This window comes from Micropterus salmoides, unplaced genomic scaffold (genome assembly GCF_014851395.1).
Source record: "Micropterus salmoides isolate LMB-PRFRI ecotype aquatic unplaced genomic scaffold, ASM1485139v1 Ms_hic_scaffold_7, whole genome shotgun sequence".
Lineage (NCBI taxonomy): Eukaryota > Metazoa > Chordata > Actinopteri > Centrarchiformes > Centrarchidae > Micropterus > Micropterus salmoides.
The window spans coordinates 25291987-25308972 of NW_024044459.1; the positions used below are offsets into that span (position 1 = coordinate 25291987).

Consider the following 16986-nt stretch of genomic DNA (forward strand, 5'->3'; position numbering starts at 1 on the left):
CCACCAGGCTCCACCTCCCACTACACTCCTGGCGTGTTAGCTTGTTACCAGGCAGACGGCATTTTCAACATGGCAGCGTCGAGCAACGCAGAGGAAACGCAGTTGCAAGATATGGAGGAGGAAGACGCAGGGATGGCGGAGAAGAAGATGGAATCGGACGAAGAGGAGGAGGGCATGGGGATAGACAATTCAGACGACGAAGAGGACGATTCGTCGGAAGATGAGAAAGAAAATGAAGCCGAAATCCAGCGGTTGGAGGAGCAGGTAATTAGCCAACAACCCGAGCCGAGCTTAGTAAAACTAACGTTAGCCGACGAGCTAATGAGAATGAATGGATGGTAAACACAGTCAGCAACAACAGGACAGCAGCTTTAAATGTGTGAGCTGCTGTGGTTTAAGAGAAACTGAAAATACACTTACGTTAGCTGCAGTTATCGAAAACAATTAAATAAGCGCGTATGAAAACGTTACGTCATTAGTATAGCAGTCGTGATTAGCTCTACTGCTAATGTGTGATGCTAATGGGTTGTCTCGTGTCACGCGCCCTTTTTTTGACTACCTGAGACCTGTATGACCGTAACGTTACAGTTTTGTAGTACAGCAAGTGCAGTTAGAAAGTGCATGTGTAAATATAAAGTACACACTGTCCTAACTTTGTAAAGTGTAAGGTATTGGAGTCATAACGTCTCATAACTTTATTTATAATCCAAGCTGTGCGCAGGGACACAATGCAGTATCTGTTAAAACTAATACAACGGCCCTGCAATAAATCCCACCTTCATGAAGTTTATAACATTCATTTTTGTTAAAACTGTTTTAAAGAGGTGTTGATTCAACTTTAATATCATTATGGAGACTGCAGTTTGTGGTGCTGGTGAATAGTACTGCCTTTTATATTGAACTGAGAAATAAAACGTAATATTTAGTCTACCCTGAGTGAATTTAATTAACAAAATATTAGAAACACCCCTCTGTATAATGAAAACTACAGCCTCCAAAATGAACATAAGTATGCAAATGAGTGCTGTATGTATTGTTCCAACTATTTTGTGTGTCATTGTGGAAGTTCATTTATATATTTTTAATTGTATTGTTAGACGTCTTACCCTGTTTCATCTTTGTGATTTTTATTTTTTTTTTTAAGCTGTCAATCAATGCTTTCGACTACAACTGCCATGTGGATCTCATCAAACTACTGAAGCATGAGGGAGAGCTTTTCCGTCTGCGAAAGGCAAGGCAGAAGATGAGTGAACTGTTCCCACTCACTGAAGGTTGGTGTGTGTCTAACATGGTCTTGGGGAAGAATCTGTTGGACAGCAGCTCTGCATTATTTGCTGTTTAAACCGCATTTTGTTGAATCCTGCAGAGATCTGGCTAGACTGGCTCAAGGATGAGATCCGTCTGACTGAGGAGGAGCCAAATCGGGAGAAAGTATATGAGCTTTTTGAGAGAGCTGTAAAAGACTACATCTGTAAGTGCATCGTGCAGTTGTTGCTGCCTTTTGACTGGACATTTATGCATTGCACAATCCTAATATTCTGTGTATTTATACCCAGGTCCAGATATCTGGCTTGAATATGCTCAGTATTCAATTGGTGGCATGGGCTCACCAGGTGGGATAGACAGGGTGAGATCCATCTTTGAGAGAGCTGTGACAGCTGTGGGGCTTCACATGACCAAGGGACAGACGGTGTGGGAGGCGTACAGAGAGTTTGAGAACGCCATTCTGTCCACAGTACAGGTTTGTGTTTCCATCACTAAGGGAGGTTTTGTCAGTGGTCCAACACATACTGTTTTTGTTGCTATTTGATTGCATGGATATGCCAGAGAGATTTATTTTGAATGATGCAATGTGAAAACAATACTAGACAATACAAGATAGACACATGTCAGTTTAAAAACATTTTACTGTTGTACAGTAGTTTAGTATAATATGATTTGAGGTAATATCAATCTGTCTCTGTTATATTATATCAAAGCATGCTTTTAAGTGATAATCCACTCACTTAACTCAGAATAAACCCAAATACTATAAATACTGAATTGAATTCCTTTGACGTTGGACTAAATGGGCATTATGTCAAATTTGACGCCATTTTCTCTGCTTTTTTCCTCTCAGCCCCCCCCCGGCAGGATTCCCAGCCGCGAGGAGCAGGAGCTGCTCAACGCTCAGCTTGAGCGAATCCATACGCTGTTTCGTCGCCAGCTGGCCGTCCCCTTAATGGGTAAGCATGACGCCTCTTCTGTCCAGACAGGCTGATGTAAAATGGGCAAGATTCCTGTTGTGGTGGCCTGAAAAAACTGAATTACCTCATTTAAAAAGATAATGCTTCCTGGGATAAGTTTTGTGTTGCGCAGTTGAGATTTGGCTTTTGAAATGCCATACAGGCCATGAACATGCTTTCAGTTTATATTAGATAGATAGATGGATGTATACTTTATTTATCCCGAGGGAAATTCAAGTATCCTGTAGCATACGAAACACAGTAAAACAGTGCAAAAACAGTAAACAGTGCAGATGGAAGTAAAGAGTACAGATTTTGTCTGTTGTCCTCCCTGCCATGGCTAGGAGCTGTTGTACAGTCTGATGGCCAGGGGGGGACAAAAGAGTTTTTAAGTCTGTTGGAGGAGCTGGGCTGGGACAGCAGTCTGCCACTGAACACACTCCTCTGCCCGATGAAGGTGTTGTGCAGAGGGTGGTGGGCGTTGTCCAGTATGGACAGCAGTTTGTTCAGGGTCCTTCTTTCTGCCACTGTCACCAGAGAGTCCAGCTCTGAGCCCACCACTGAGCCAGCTCTCCTCACCAGTCTGTCCAGTCGACCGGCATCTCTCTTCTTGCTCCTTCCTCCCCAGCAAACTACAGCATAAAAGAGGACGCTGGCCACCACAGACTGGTAATACATCTGTAGCAGTTTTTTGCAGATGTTGAAGGACCCCAGCCTTCTCAGGAAGTACAGACGGCTCTGCCCTTTTCTGTGGAGAGTGTCCATATTTTCTGTCCAGTCCAGCTTGTCATCCAGTCCTGACCACCTCCACATCGACCCCCTCGATGGACACAGGTTGGCGATGTGGTTTCTTCCTTCTGAAGTCCACCACCATCTCCTTGGTCTTGGAGGTGTTCAGCTGCAGATGGTTGATCCTGCACCACCTCACAAAGTCCTCTACCAGGCTCCTGTACTCCTCCTCCTGTCCATCCTTGATGCAGCCAACTATCACAGTATTGTCTGAGTATCTCTGCATGTGGCAGAGCCCGGTGTTATACTGGAAGTCAGATGTGTACAAGGTGAAGAGGACGTGAGAGAGCACGGTCCCCTGTGGTGCTTCGGTGCTGCTGACCACCGTGTCTGCCGTGTGGCCCTTCGGTCTGACGTACTGTGGTCTCTCTGTGAGGTAGTCCGTAATCCATGTCACCAAGTGTGGGTCGACCCTCATCTCTGTCAGCTTGTCTCTCAGCAGGAGCGGCCGGATGGCGTTGAAGGCACTGGAGAGAGAGACTAAATGAAAATGTACACTTCTCTATTGTACTTTTGTAAATACTGGATGTGGTGTATGTATCCTTTTATAGATAATGTTGAAAAGGGAATAGAAACTTTGAGAAAAGTGTGCTCTGTTACTTTGTAGACATGGAAGCCACCTATGCCGAGTATGAGGAGTGGTCTGAACACGGGGTGCCTGAGATGGTCATACATCAGTACAAAAAGGCTTTGCAGCAGATGGAGAAACGCAGGTCTTTTGAAGAGTCACTGGTAACTGATTTGCATAGATTCTCTACATTTGTCCTCTGTCACTTTATGTGCATCGTTTTTGCAGTGCATAACATCTGCATGATGTTGTCTTGCCTGCAGCTGGTAGCAGAACCCCCTAAGCTGGCAGAGTATCAGGCCTACATCGACTTTGAACTAAAGGAGGGTGACCCAGCACGGATTCAGATAACCTTTGAGCGGACTCTGGCAGAGAACTGCCTGGTACCAGACATGTGGGCAAAATGCACCACCTATCTTGTGAGTATGGTCACTGTTGTGTGTGGGGCTGTTTGTCTATTAAACCTAGGGTAGTTAATGTATTTCAGAAGCATTTCTTGTTATTTGTCGAAATTGTTTACATCCCGTCAGCAATACAACAATCAAATGCTTTGGGGGGGATTCCGTGTAAAATAAGCCCAACCAATCATTTCATTCAGTCCAAGGCCTGAAGGGAAGGGCTGGAGTTTTTTTTTTTTCTCTCGGTTGGATACTTAAAAAATCTAGCTGTCTCATGCTAGTTTCTCCAACGTTACCTACCGCAGCTTTAAAGGGCTCCCAGTCAGACTGTTGTTTGCTGTGTAGAGTTTGGATTTCACATGCCATTATCTCTCAGTCCGACTTCTCTTAATCAGTGCCTGAAACTTGCCAACTCCATCATCTGCCAGCAAGGGCTAAACAGCTATGATCACAATGTTGCACTGAGCTTATCTGGATAAATTACAGCCAGTGATTTCACCAACAGCTCTTAAAAAAATTGATTCATGTGTCTGACAGTAAGTGTCAGTCACAAGATATGTCTTGTATAGAAATTTCTTTTCAAATTAGTAGTTAAAGTGTCCACATCTATTTATGTTAAATGTGATTCTGTATTACTCATGTTTGGGATTTTTGAAGTGGGCCTGTATGAGGTACTTATCCATAGTCATGTATTACCTGCAGTAGATGGCGGTCAGCATGTCTTCAGTTTGTTACATTTATTCATTTAGCTGACTCTTTAATCCAAAGCAACTTACAATTGCTAATTATGTCAGAGGTTGCACGCTTCTGGAGCAACTAGTGGTTAAGTGTCTTGCTCAGCGACACATTGGTGTCTCACAGTGGATTCAAACCCGGGTCTCTCATACCAAGTTATGTGTCTTATCCACTTCACCATCACCACCACAGCTGTTAGAAGCAGAGAGTTGTACTGGTACATAAGCTTAGTAATGTACTGCTGTGGATAGGGTCAGAAGCAAAACATACTTTAGTCCCCTAAATGAAGGCCCACCAAAACAAAATCAATATCTGTCAAGTGTACGCTATATTTAGAATATTTCTGCCGCTTTACCTTTCTGTCAGATGGCCATTTCCTTTACACGGTGCGTAGTCAATTTGTAGGAACATGGAAGTTCTTTGGTTGAGTTTGGTTTGAGTTGTAGTTCTGAGGAAAATGTATAAAGAGCTGAAAATATTTAACACATAGCGGCCTTCTTTTAGGGGCTAAAATATGTTTTGCTGCTAACCCTGTCCACAGCAGTACATTGCTTAGCTTCCATACCGGGAGAATTCTTGCTTATCCAAACCAGAGACACGCCGACTGCCATCTATGGCAAGTAACACATGACTATGGAAAAGTACCTCATACTGCCTTGCTTAAAAAAAAATCCTGATCTATCCCTTTTAATGGTTTGGCTGGCTTCTTTAGTGTTGAGCAGCATGATAAAAACAGCCAGCCTATATTAATACACTTTACCATTCTGAAGGAAAATCTGATGGGATGTTAGATAATGTGGTTGCGTAAGAAAGTGACTCTTTAAATCTTCAGTGATAAATCTTTAAGCTTGTTTAAGATCATTTTAATTGTTTTGTTATTTGTTTTCTCTGGCTTTACAGGATCGTCAGCTGAAGGTGAAAGACTTGGTTCTTTCCACTCATGAACGTGCTGTCAGGAACTGCCCCTGGACCATGGGTCTGTGGAAGAGCTACCTGCAAGCTCTGGAGAGGAATGGAGCTGACCATCAGACTGTCTCCGGTAACAACTAGAGTGCTAGAGTTTTTAAATAGTAGAAATTTCCCAGACCCTTATTATACTGAAATTTCCTTGGCCTTATGTAGTTTTCGTTGTCTTCCTCACAGATGTTTTTGAAAAGGCGCTAAATGCAGGTTTCATTCAAGCGACAGACTATGTGGAAATTTGGCAGGCGTACCTCGACTACCTGAGGAGACGTGTCGATTTTAGCAAAGGTGAGAGCGGTTGTCTGTGGATTTGTCTTTGTGTTTGGAAACCATTTAATTTACTCATTTTTCCCATGGTAATGATGTTTCTTTTTTTTTTTTTGTCTTTTTGCAGAATCAAGTAAAGAGTTAGAGGAGTTACGAGGAGCTTTCTCTCGCTCTCTAGAATACATGAAACAAGATGTTGAAGAAAGTAGGTGGATTTGAGTCAGACAGATTTATTTTTGTTCTACCAGTGGTTCGGGATTCATACAACTCATTTTTTTGTTTCACTGTAGGGTTTGGTGAAAGTGGAGATCCATCCTGTATCATAATGCAGATCTGGGCAAGGATAGAGGTAAGAGTTGTCTTTCTGTTATGTTGAATTGTGTTTAACCCTCTGTTATTTTGAGTTGTTTTTATGTATTATTGTCTTAAATGTGATTATTGTGTACCTTCTGAGGGTAATGAGAGTGTCCATTTCGATAGTTATCATAAAAAATCCATATTGATTTACAATGAAACCATATAAACCTAATCTCATACACCCCCTAAATAAAATTATATCTTTTAATATCTTTTTGATATTAAAACAAAAGTCTGCACAAATTAACATCTAATGTTTTTTTTCTGCCTACCAGGCCCTCCACTGCAAGAACATACAAAAAGCCAGAGAACTGTGGGACAGTATCATGACAAAAGGGAATGCCAAATATGCCAACATGTGGCTGGAGTACTATAACCTTGAAAGGTCTGTCAATCCATGTCCGATGCCTTTGTGATCATTTAAGCAAAACTTGCATATACTTGTATCAGTTCTTGAATATGTTTTTATTTTTTTACTTTATCCATAGGTCTTATGGAGACCCTGTTCACTGCCGGAAAGCTCTCCACAGAGCAGTTCAGTGCACCTCAGACTACCCTGAGCATGTGAGTGAAGTCCTGCTCACCTTTGAGAGGGTGGAAGGTGAGTACCGATTCAAAGATAATATAAAAATCAAAGTGATCATAAAAGTAAAGAAGGTTTTCATGAATTCCAGTGTGTCTCTGTATTTTGTGTCCTCGCCTACAGGTTCGCTGGAGGACTGGGACGTGGCGGTGCAGAAGACAGAGACCCGGCTGAACAGGATTAATGAGCAACGAGCTAAGGTAGGAGCACATATCAGCATTGTACCGGGCAGGTGTATCCGTTAGCTGCTTTTGGCTAATGTTGCCATGTTCATCTGTTAGGAGGCTGAGAAAGAAGCCAACATGGCCCGCCAAGACGAGGACAGAACTGATCAGCGGCGGAAAACCAAGACAGACAAGAAGGCTTCGAAGAAGGCTTTCCAGAAGGGAACTCGAGCTGGGGAGAAGAGGAAAGGAGACCACAATGATAATCAGGATGAGTGGACTGATTTTGCAGGTAAATGATGTGTTTGATAAACATTTAAATTTTTTAAGCAAAAATTACGCCTGACAAAGTGTTTCCTGATCCATCTTTCCCTCTGTGACTGAACAAGCTAAAAGGCATAGAGGAAATGGGAACCAAACCACAGAAGAGTCCATGGAGACCGAGACAGGACTCTTTGGGAGGAATGCTCCACCTGGCAGTAAAAAAGCCCAGCAAGGAGTCGCGGCCGCTGCCCAGAAACAGAACGATGACAGGCCAGAGCTTCGCAACGATAACTGCAGCGTTTTCATCAGCAATCTGGCATACACCCTGGAGGAGCCAGAGGCAAAGCTGAGGACACTGTTTGAGACCTGTGGTCCCATCACACAGGTTCGCCCTGTCTTCAGCAACAAAGGGAGCTTCAAAGGCTACGGCTATGTACAGTTTGAATCCCCAGTGTCTGTCCCTGAAGCCCTGAAGCTGGACAGGCGGGAGGTGGAGGGCCGGCCCATGTTTGTGTCACCATGTGTAGACAAAAACAAAAATCCTGACTTTAAGGTAAATATGAATTCATTTATTATAACCAGAGTATCTACAGGTCTTAAAGTCTTAAAATCATTATTGACTTTAGAATGTATTAAATAAACAAATATATAATTTACATAATAACATGCAGTACAAGTGACCACTTCACATGAATGTCCCCGTAGGTGTTTAAATACAACACATCCATGGAGAAAGAAAAAATCTTCATCTCTGGGCTGCCGTTCTCCTGCACTAAAGAGCAACTGGAGGAAATGTGCAAAGGTCACGGCACAATCAAAGACGTCCGTCTGGTCACGTATCGCTCAGGAAAACCTAAGGTGAGGCATGAAGAGGAGGACAGAAAAAAAAAAAAATCATCATGATTACCACGTTTGACCATGCAGATGTGGAGCAAGGTTGAGGCGTTTAGAGTCTGTGTTTGGTGTAACCCTCTGTCGCTGTGTGGCTCTCTGCAGGGTCTGGCGTATGTTGAGTTTGCAGATGAAGCCCAGGCTTCTCAGGCAGTTCTGAAAATGGACGGCATGGACGTAATGGGCAACAAAATCTCTGTTTCTATAAGTAACCCTCCTCGCAGAAACATGATGGATAAACCTGGTTCCAACAGGCCCTCGACAGACGCGATCCCTCGCCAGGTCCATGGCTCGTAAGTTTATTGACTTGCTTCTGTCACGCCAACTGAAAGGCTCTGAAAGTCTGCCGTTCTCAGATCTGTAACTGTTTTCTTTTTCCAGGAGAGGAAGGGGGCGCACCCAGCTCTCATTACTCCCTCGTTCCCTGCACCGACAAAGTGGACCACCAAGCAAAGTGGAGAACGGGACTGCTCCTGAGCAGGTGAATGCAGCTGGAGAGACTAAACCTTTGTCAAATTCAGACTTTGCCAGGATGCTTCTCAGCAAGTGAGGAGATGAACGAGAGAGCATTACAACCACCTTCACACTGAAAGCCATCTTGTGTCTTTATAAAGTAGTGTTGGTGATTTTTCTGTAATTGGTTACCTGGCTTCCCTTTAATCTCAGTCTTGTTCTCATCATGCGGTCTGTGAGATTGCCTTAATCGCTGAGCTCCTTCCCTCCATCAGTAACCCCTTTTCAACCAAGACTTTTCAAAAGTGTGACAGATTGTTTCTGTTTTGGTTTGTTGGGAGGTGGCTGGCAGGCTATTTTATACAAAAAGTGTATCATATTTGTGTGTAAATATACTGTATCTAAAAATTGTTCCCTTCATGTTGCAAAGTTTCTTCTTTTGTCGTATAATGTGAAAGGGACCTGAGAGAAACAGACGGGAGAGTATTTTTTTAAATATTCAAAACAGCGAAACTTGTTAATGTTGTTTTAAAAAGGCTATATGCAAAAGTTCAGATGTGGTGTAATATAGCTGGTGTGTATGTGTGTGTGCGTGCATGTAAGGTGGATGTGTTTAGTTATGAAAAGACATTCTCCAGATGTTTTAGGAAACGTAGGATTTTTGTTGTTTTTCTAATTGTAGCTAACAGCGAATTGATTGTTTTTACATATCACCTTTCAGTTACCATCTCATATTAATCACCATTATAGTGATGCTTTGGAGTACACAGCAAATTATTATTAGTTCATTGGTTTTATCTTGCCATGAGGGCATGTTATCAGTACAAAAACTGCCCTAATGTCATGTCACACTGCTGACGCTTGATATCAGTTATAGTATTTACAGAAATAAGTATAAGGTCTCAAGATTTCTGTTTTCATACATCACTTTCATCACTGGTCATGTGACCCGTCTGTCCAGATTAAAAACATCCATCAGATCACATATTTATTTAGCTAAGAGTCTGAAATGATGTGCTGTTGACCGAAAGATTCATATCCCCTTCATCTTGTGGAATTCATATAATGCACATGTACCATGGTGTTGATGCTGAAGAAATGTTTTTAATTTCATTAACTTCACATGAAAACTAATTTACCTGACTGTCCAGAGCTGCATCTATTTTGATTTCCTTTTTTTTTTTTTTTTACCTTATGGCAACCATTTGATGACATTGTCTTTGGCTCTAGGACAGTGCAAAGGGCCTTTTTCAGTTTTGTAGATTGAACAATTAATTGATAATGAAAATAATCGTTCCCATGCAGTAGTCCGTTGATGCAAGAGAAGACATTCGTTTAAGGCATTAAAAAGAGTTGGAATACGACCATTCATGCTAGGAAGTACATGTGTACACTCAGACTTTACAAACTGAAACCTAAGTAGTTTTAGACGTGGTTTGGTCCTGGTTTTCTTTGTGTGTTCGGTAGAGTTGAATTCATCTTCTGAATTGACCTGTTAGCTGACGGCTCTTCAGTATTCTGGTAAAGAGGCGAACTCTGTCAGCTACACATTATTTAGGTCTGCAGCTCCTTCGATATAAGAGAAGAGAATCTATGCAGTTTTCCATTTCAGTTTTGTCCCATTTTAGGAGTCGACCTTGTTTCCACTTGGATGTTAACAATTCTGTACATAATGTTCAGTATAATATTTCAAACAGGTCACCATAGTTTGTAATAAATATAAATCAGTTTTCAAAGAAGATGGAATACAAGCTATATGAATTGCTCTCACCACAGTGGCCTAATCTAAAAAATAAAAAACTGTCGGTCTCCAGAAATCGCCTGTTTTATGTTTAGTACTAAAAGGTGGTATGTGTGTGTTGCTGTTTTGTATAATTTCTATAGTTGATGTTTTGAATTTGGTATAGAGGTAAAATGGCTATTTTTAATTTTTTTTGTTCACAGTATTTATTTTCCAGCTTGTGTAATTATCTACTCTTGCGTTTTTTGGTCCTGTAAAAAAAATGAAAGTCATGTCCTGGTTTTTTTTTTTTTTTTTTTCTGGTCTAAAATTTGTTTTAATAAAATAATGTTATTCTTCTGTGATCCCAGTGTGACACTCGCAGCTTGGTTTGTTCTAAAAGAAGTTTACAACCTAAAGTCATTAGGCTATAGAAAGTTAATGGAACACTTTTATTTTAAAATAAAATAAATAAATACACAAAAGTGCTTTACAGTGTTATGAGACATCATCTTTATCCTACACAAACACTACACATCTGCCATCCATTCAAATATTTCTTTTACTCAGTTTTCCTGTGATAATTTTCTTGTGATCTCGAGATAAACCACAGCCGAAGAGAGGGGCCGTCCTGTGTGTTTCGAAAGAATAATTTCAGGGCACCTTACAGTGTCACTGATTAGCTCAGTTGGTAGAGTACAGGACTTATAATCAAAGGATTGTGGGTTTTACTCCTGCTTTCAGCAACTTTATTTTGTCGTCTTTTGTGTGTTTTTAGTATCCTCTTCAAATTTGTTATGAGGAGATTCAGTGGAATCCAGTCACACATTTCCCGACGGCCATTTCAAAGGTTCCAAAATAGCCGTCAGGAAATGTGTAACATTAAATGGATTCCCCTGAATGAGAAGCAGAAGAATTTCCTCTGCATGGGAATGACGGGGAAATGAGAACGCCAGAGGTTGATGGATGTGGCCCAATCGCCATAAGAACTTTGTTAGAGGATTATGAAAAAGATATATAAAAAAAAAAAAAAACAGTTGCTTGTCCGTGAGGCTCAAACCCACAACTCCAAGAGTACGAGTCCTATGCTCCACCAACTGAGTAGTGACCAGCTACACTAATACACATAGTGAAATCACCATTAAACCACAGTTATCTCGAGATCAGGAGTACAAAAATGGATGGCAGCTTAGGGCTTCCGTACTAAACACGGCAACATCTGATTTCAATTCAACATCCTGCCGCAGTTTCAATGAATTCAGCAGGTAAAAGGCCCAAACTGAATTAAAGGGCTGGTAAGGTAGGAAACAGACATGGGTCAAGGCAATTCAACCCAAATCTATGATTTTTATTCAAGAGCTTTTAAATGAATCAAAAGCTCTCCTTGCATGCTCCCTTTCTCCTCCCGTCTCCAGCTCAGTTGCGGATCGGGATGGTCTGCTTGCATTCGGGACAGGCCTGGTTCTGGCCGGCTGCCGGCAGCCCCACAGCATGCTCTGTTGTAGAAATCAACAATGTGTCCAATGTCATCTCTGTACATCTGGCTATAAAGCGAATGAAGGGCCGCACATCACCCTCATTGGCTGTGTCTAGAGCTGCATAATACTCTGCCCTCTGTTCTTTGCGGATGGTGACAGGTGGGTATCGCGCTTGCATGAGCACGAGGTTCATGAGTAGCCGTGATGTGCGTCCGTTGCCATCTACAAATGGGTGCACGTACACCAGTTTGTAGTGGGCGAGAGCTGCGTACTCCACAGGGTGCAGCTGCAGGGCCTCCTCGGAGTTGAGCCACTGAACAAGCTCCTGCATGTGTCTCTGCAGGTCCTGAGGGTGGGGGGGAATGTGGTGGCCCACAAACACCTGGCTGGTGCGCAGCCTCCCTCCCTCCACGGGGTCTACGTAGCCGAGCACCCGCCGGTGAATCTCCAGGATGTCACTAACAGTCATGCCTCCTGTTCTGGACAACAGCGTGGTGTTGATGTACTTCATGGCTGCGTCCACGCCGATAGCCTCATTCTGCTCCTGCAGGCTCTTCCCGGGGACGGCGTAACGCGTCTCGATGATGTGACGGATCTCGGAGAGAGTGAGCGTGCTGCCTTCAATGGCCACTGTGTGGTAGATGTGGTGGTAGTAGGTTTCCTCCATCACTCTGCGGAGTGCAGAGTTGCCTTTAGGAATGGACATGAGCCGGCGCACTTTACTGTCAATGATGCCAAAGTAACGCTGGTCAATCTCTTCCACCAAGGGAAGAGTTCGGTCTCGGCTGACCAGAGCCCTCTCATTACATGGCGAGATGGCCAAGGCTTTGGTGTAGAGGTGGTCTGCCTGGACGACATCCTTCTCCTCCTCCAGAATGGTCCCCAGCTCCGTTAGGGCGTCCACAAAGTCTGGATTCACACTGAGTGCATGCACCAGTAGCTTGTGAGCTTTCTCCCTCTTCCCCAGTTTCTTCATCTCCAGAGCTTGCAGCAGCGCTGCTTTGGCCTCCAGCTCCATCTCTGCAATCAGAACATGATGGATGGCGTCAGATCCAACACAGCAGAATAATACAGAAGGTGTGTTCAATACTGGGGAATACAGAAAATAAATATCATGATATCCAAAGTGCCTTATTCAAGTAGTGAAAGACAAACTAGAATCCTCAGAAAAATATGCTTTAATATTGCAATTATAGATTAAAATTGATATTAGAGCTGCTTTCGCGCTTAATTAACCTACTGCCTTATTGAAAAGTTGCTTGCTCTATAACATGTCAGAAAATTGTGTGAAAATGGCACAATCTCAATTTCCAGGAGCCAGAGGTCAGAAGTCTTTAACAACTAGAAACCGCAAAATATGCAATTTACAAACTGCATGAAACGCAGAAAAGCCTCATATTTAAGAACCAGGAAACGGTGAGTGTTTTTTTAGTCTTGATAAATAACTAATTAAACTACTCTCACGACTCTTTAGAGTGAAAACAGACAAACCCTCATGTGGTTAGTTATGCAGTAACGTTACTGCACACGTGTCTGTTCTTGTCTGTAACATCTGTTACTAAGTTGAACTGTGAATTTAATGAATCAGTAACGTGACACCTCTTCTCCTTCGTACCTTTGCTCGGCTTGGCCTTCTGGGGCAACAGATCAAGCGCGGTAAAGGGGACCGTGAGGCTGGTGGACTGCACAGCTGGAGGCGGCTGAGAGCTTCCCCACAGCTGGCAGCGAAGGTGGGCGATGCCCTTCCGGGCGGCGCAGCATTGGTCCTCCACCCCCACCAGGGGCAACAGGAGGGCCACCAGAGAGCCGAGGAGGACACACAGCAGCGGGCCCCATCCCCCGAGAACACGGCCGCTGGTGTAACGCCACACCGTCACAGCAACCATGATGTGTCCAAGTTATATCCTCCATCCTCTAGTGACGCTGCCTCCCATGTATATCCGGTAAGACGGTCAACATGACAGCTGGGAATCCGCAACACTACCGAGGAAATTCAGCTCAGTTACCCAACTTTTACAGCTCGTACGTGAGCTAAGTTTGCTAGCTGCTAGCTCTCTGTCGCATTAATGTGACTCTAAGCTGAAACTCAGACTAAACTAACCATTAGACGGCGGTTCATTTGCTCTCGGCGTTAGTTGTATCATTGATGGTCTTATTATACATCCATGAGTTGTACACAAAATACGCACACCATCGACTTCCTTGGTCTGGACGTGTGAACATCCTGAAATATAATTGGTCAGAATTGTACTAAAGAGCGACGCCGATTGGGTAAAACGCAGCGACACAACATATGGTACGTAACCGTCTCTGATTGGGTGATTCTGAACATTTCAGCCCTAAGTTTCGACTGTCAGGAAATACCTTTTGGGTAAAATGATATGCATTACGTAGTGATAGATATAATTTGTGATTTAATTGTGTTTCCCTGCTTGTGATGCAGTTATATAACGTTTAAAATATTTTAATTCACTTCCCGTATTTGTATTTATATATGTTTATTAAGTCAATTTACATTTTTTTATTTATTTTCATTTGTCATTTTTATTTTTTGAAAGATTTGATGTTTGATATTGTTTTAACTGTTCTCAAATGGTCAGGGGCATCGCACAAAAATCTGGGCCCTGTACATAGGCATTTTCTTTGGGGCCCTCCCCATATCTGTCAACATTGGGTTTCGAAAATAAGGGAAATCATTAGCGACATTTTCAGGTGACTCCCCATCCCGCAAAGTGAAAAATATTATATTTTCTGCATAATATTCTGAAATTAAATAAAACAGGAAGTGATTGGCTATAGAGAATAAAAAAAGATTAGTATTTTATTTGGCCTGTGTCTTTCATTTCATATATTGGCATATCATTTTCTTGCCATTCATTATTAAAGAATAGTTGATTGAGATCAATAACTAGACAACCTGATGGCATTGACCGCCAACACTATTACTAACTTTATGGGAGTGTGTAGTAATCCACTATCACATAATTTGCATTAAGGAACTTGAATTTGATATTTGATATTTTTATTTACTGAGCATTTTTGATTAGGCAGCTACAGCTTTCCTACCAGTTGTCCTTCCTCTAAAATTTTAATGAGCTGTACTAACACACAGAAGAGGGCAGCATTGCTCTGTCATGCAAGCATCACAGTCATAGTATGGCATATTCTCTGAAGATTGCAGTAGCAACTCTTGGCCTCAAAATCAGTATAATCAAGATGTATTATTATGATATCCAGTTTGTGAAGGCAACAAAAAGGAATCTGTATTAATATGAAGCAATATTAATATCTTCCTCCTTGCTGTGCTGCCTCTGTCTATTACCATTTTGTAATCTTTCAATTCTGTTTATACTCGTCCTTCAAGTCATTGGTATTCGGTTCTGTTATATGTATTTTTGTTAAAAGCTTTTATACTTTTATTCATCTATTTAGAGAAATTGCCTTTAGAGAAATTACCAACAGCTGGGACCAGCCTGGGGTGATGAGGATTGATTCCTGGCTGCATGCCAAAGCCACCACTATTAGACATATCTTTAGCAGATGGCAGACTAAATAGCTGATATTCACCCACAGCCTGAGACTCTGCAGCAACAAGCTGCGGATACAGACAGTGCAGAGAAAGTTATGAATGAATGGCATGTATAGATGATTCAGTAGGTCTGTCTGAAATTTGGGGTTTGGTATTTGTCAAGTTATGTTGAGCTCTGGAGCTGCACACTAACACCATTTACCACCACAGAGTCCCTCCCTGCTCTGACTCACAACAATTTCACCTTGGCGAATAATGGAGCAGCCTGTTCAAGTGGGCTTGAGCTGCATTATTTCTTTACTCCAGTTATTGGTGCACTCAATCACACACTTCTCAAAGCAATGATGAGGTTATGGGAAGTTTTAGTGGCCGAGAGTATGTTTAAATACATTTTCTCATTCTCTGAAAGGGTGACAGAAATAAAGAAAGCAATAAAAAGAAAGACTGGGGAAATGTTTAATCAACATGCTGCCAATAATTAACTGTGATTGGGGGAAGGAGAACTAATGGATGCCTGTGGGATACAGGCACTATATTTTTTGTATCTGTGGCTTAAATCATAATCAGTGCTCTATAATTTGCCACTGCACTAAGACACTTTTATTATTGTTCTTTGGCTTGAAGTAGCTTAGACTCTCTAATGCACTCAAGACAAAACCTTCACAGGTTTGAACCAAAGGTTTTCTAGATCTTCCACTTCCTGAAGACTATTTAACATGTCCTTTAATGGCTCACTACACCAAATTGCTTACTTTTCCCCATATAATAGAATGACAAATGTGCATACAAAGTACCATTACCCCATAATAAAACAATACAAGATGATCAAAACTGCAAGTTTAGGTCAAAATAAAGGACCAGATGGTTCTCAATGGGTTGAGACATATGTTGAGAATTGAGGCGTAACACACCCAAAGCTATTTTTCTCAGTTCCTGAGTAGTTTATGGTTTGAAGAAACAATGTGTCAGCAGTGAACAGTGTCTGGGCATGTGGTAGTGCACTGAAAACAAACCCATACATCTTATAAAATATATGCTTTATGTAGATAACAAGGTCAGAGGGTGATCACGGATAAAGGAAAAAAATGTAGTCATGTGTAGATTTAAACTCAAGCACCTGCCTGCCTTCAACAGTGGTGAAGGAGCTGCAGAAAGGAGTACACACACAGTGGACAAGTGCACAAAATTCTGCCCTCCTTCAAACAATCCTGAGATGCATTCAGTGAGACTATTACTCATGATGAAAGACTCCACTTCTCTGGGGGATGGAGATATTATCCATTTCGAACTCTGGCCTCCTGAAACTCACAGAAAGGGTTAGATCATCTATGTTAGATCAGGTATCTGAGGAGCCCACCAAGACTTCAGGCTTTTGGTGTCCAGTGTGGATGTGAGCAATAGTATATTATGTGTGTAAAAGGTTTTTACAACATGCACTTGTTCTAAAGTAATTGTAATAATTCTTCACATCATTGTGTGTCGGCTTTGGACAGGTTTGGTTGAGTCACAAAAGTGCCGATTCATTGGTCGCCTCTGAGGAGGCAATCTTGTGGTCAGTAACAATCCTGCAATAGTTTCTCTATCGCCTTCAGTTTGGAGCAA

General features: G+C 42.1%; 2 protein-coding genes across 2 annotated transcripts; one reads left to right on the forward strand and one right to left on the reverse strand.

The window, feature by feature from the left end:
* The first annotated feature begins 17 nt into the window (after positions 1-17).
* Positions 18-10474, forward strand: sart3 (spliceosome associated factor 3, U4/U6 recycling protein). Its single transcript, XM_038702674.1, has 19 exons — positions 18-264; positions 1145-1271; positions 1367-1471; positions 1557-1741; positions 2120-2225; positions 3622-3746; positions 3846-4001; positions 5616-5754; positions 5859-5966; positions 6073-6150; positions 6236-6294; positions 6578-6687; positions 6791-6903; positions 7009-7085; positions 7167-7341; positions 7439-7866; positions 8019-8171; positions 8310-8497; positions 8586-10474. The coding sequence occupies exons 1-19, from the start codon at positions 70-72 to the stop codon at positions 8752-8754; spliced, it is 2796 nt and encodes a 931-aa protein (XP_038558602.1). The 5' UTR covers positions 18-69; the 3' UTR covers positions 8755-10474.
* A 336-nt stretch (positions 10475-10810) lies between these two features.
* Positions 10811-14100, reverse strand: ficd (FIC domain protein adenylyltransferase). The gene is made up of 2 exons (XM_038702677.1): positions 13471-14100; positions 10811-12875 (listed from the first exon to the last, which is right to left on the reverse strand). Exons 1-2 carry the CDS (start codon positions 13739-13741, stop codon positions 11794-11796), a joined length of 1353 nt encoding a protein of 450 aa, XP_038558605.1. The 5' UTR covers positions 13742-14100; the 3' UTR covers positions 10811-11793.
* Between the last annotated feature and the right edge of the window lie 2886 nt (positions 14101-16986).

Bases quoted from the DNA above. Each gene is read 5' to 3' on its own strand.
- sart3 (XM_038702674.1), top strand. From the start codon at position 70: ATGGCAGCGTCGAGCAACGCAGAGGAAACGCAGTTGCAAGATATGGAG. The intron at 1,742-2,119 runs GTTTGTGTTTCC...TTTTCCTCTCAG, and splicing joins CCATTCTGTCCACAGTACAG to CCCCCCCCCGGCAGGATTCC. The intron at 7,086-7,166 runs GTAGGAGCACAT...TTCATCTGTTAG, and splicing joins TTAATGAGCAACGAGCTAAG to GAGGCTGAGAAAGAAGCCAA.
- ficd (XM_038702677.1), bottom strand. From the start codon at position 13,741: ATGGTTGCTGTGACGGTGTGGCGTTACACCAGCGGCCGTGTTCTCGGG. The intron at 12,876-13,470 runs GTACGAAGGAGA...TTCTGATTGCAG, and splicing joins GAAGGCCAAGCCGAGCAAAG to AGATGGAGCTGGAGGCCAAA.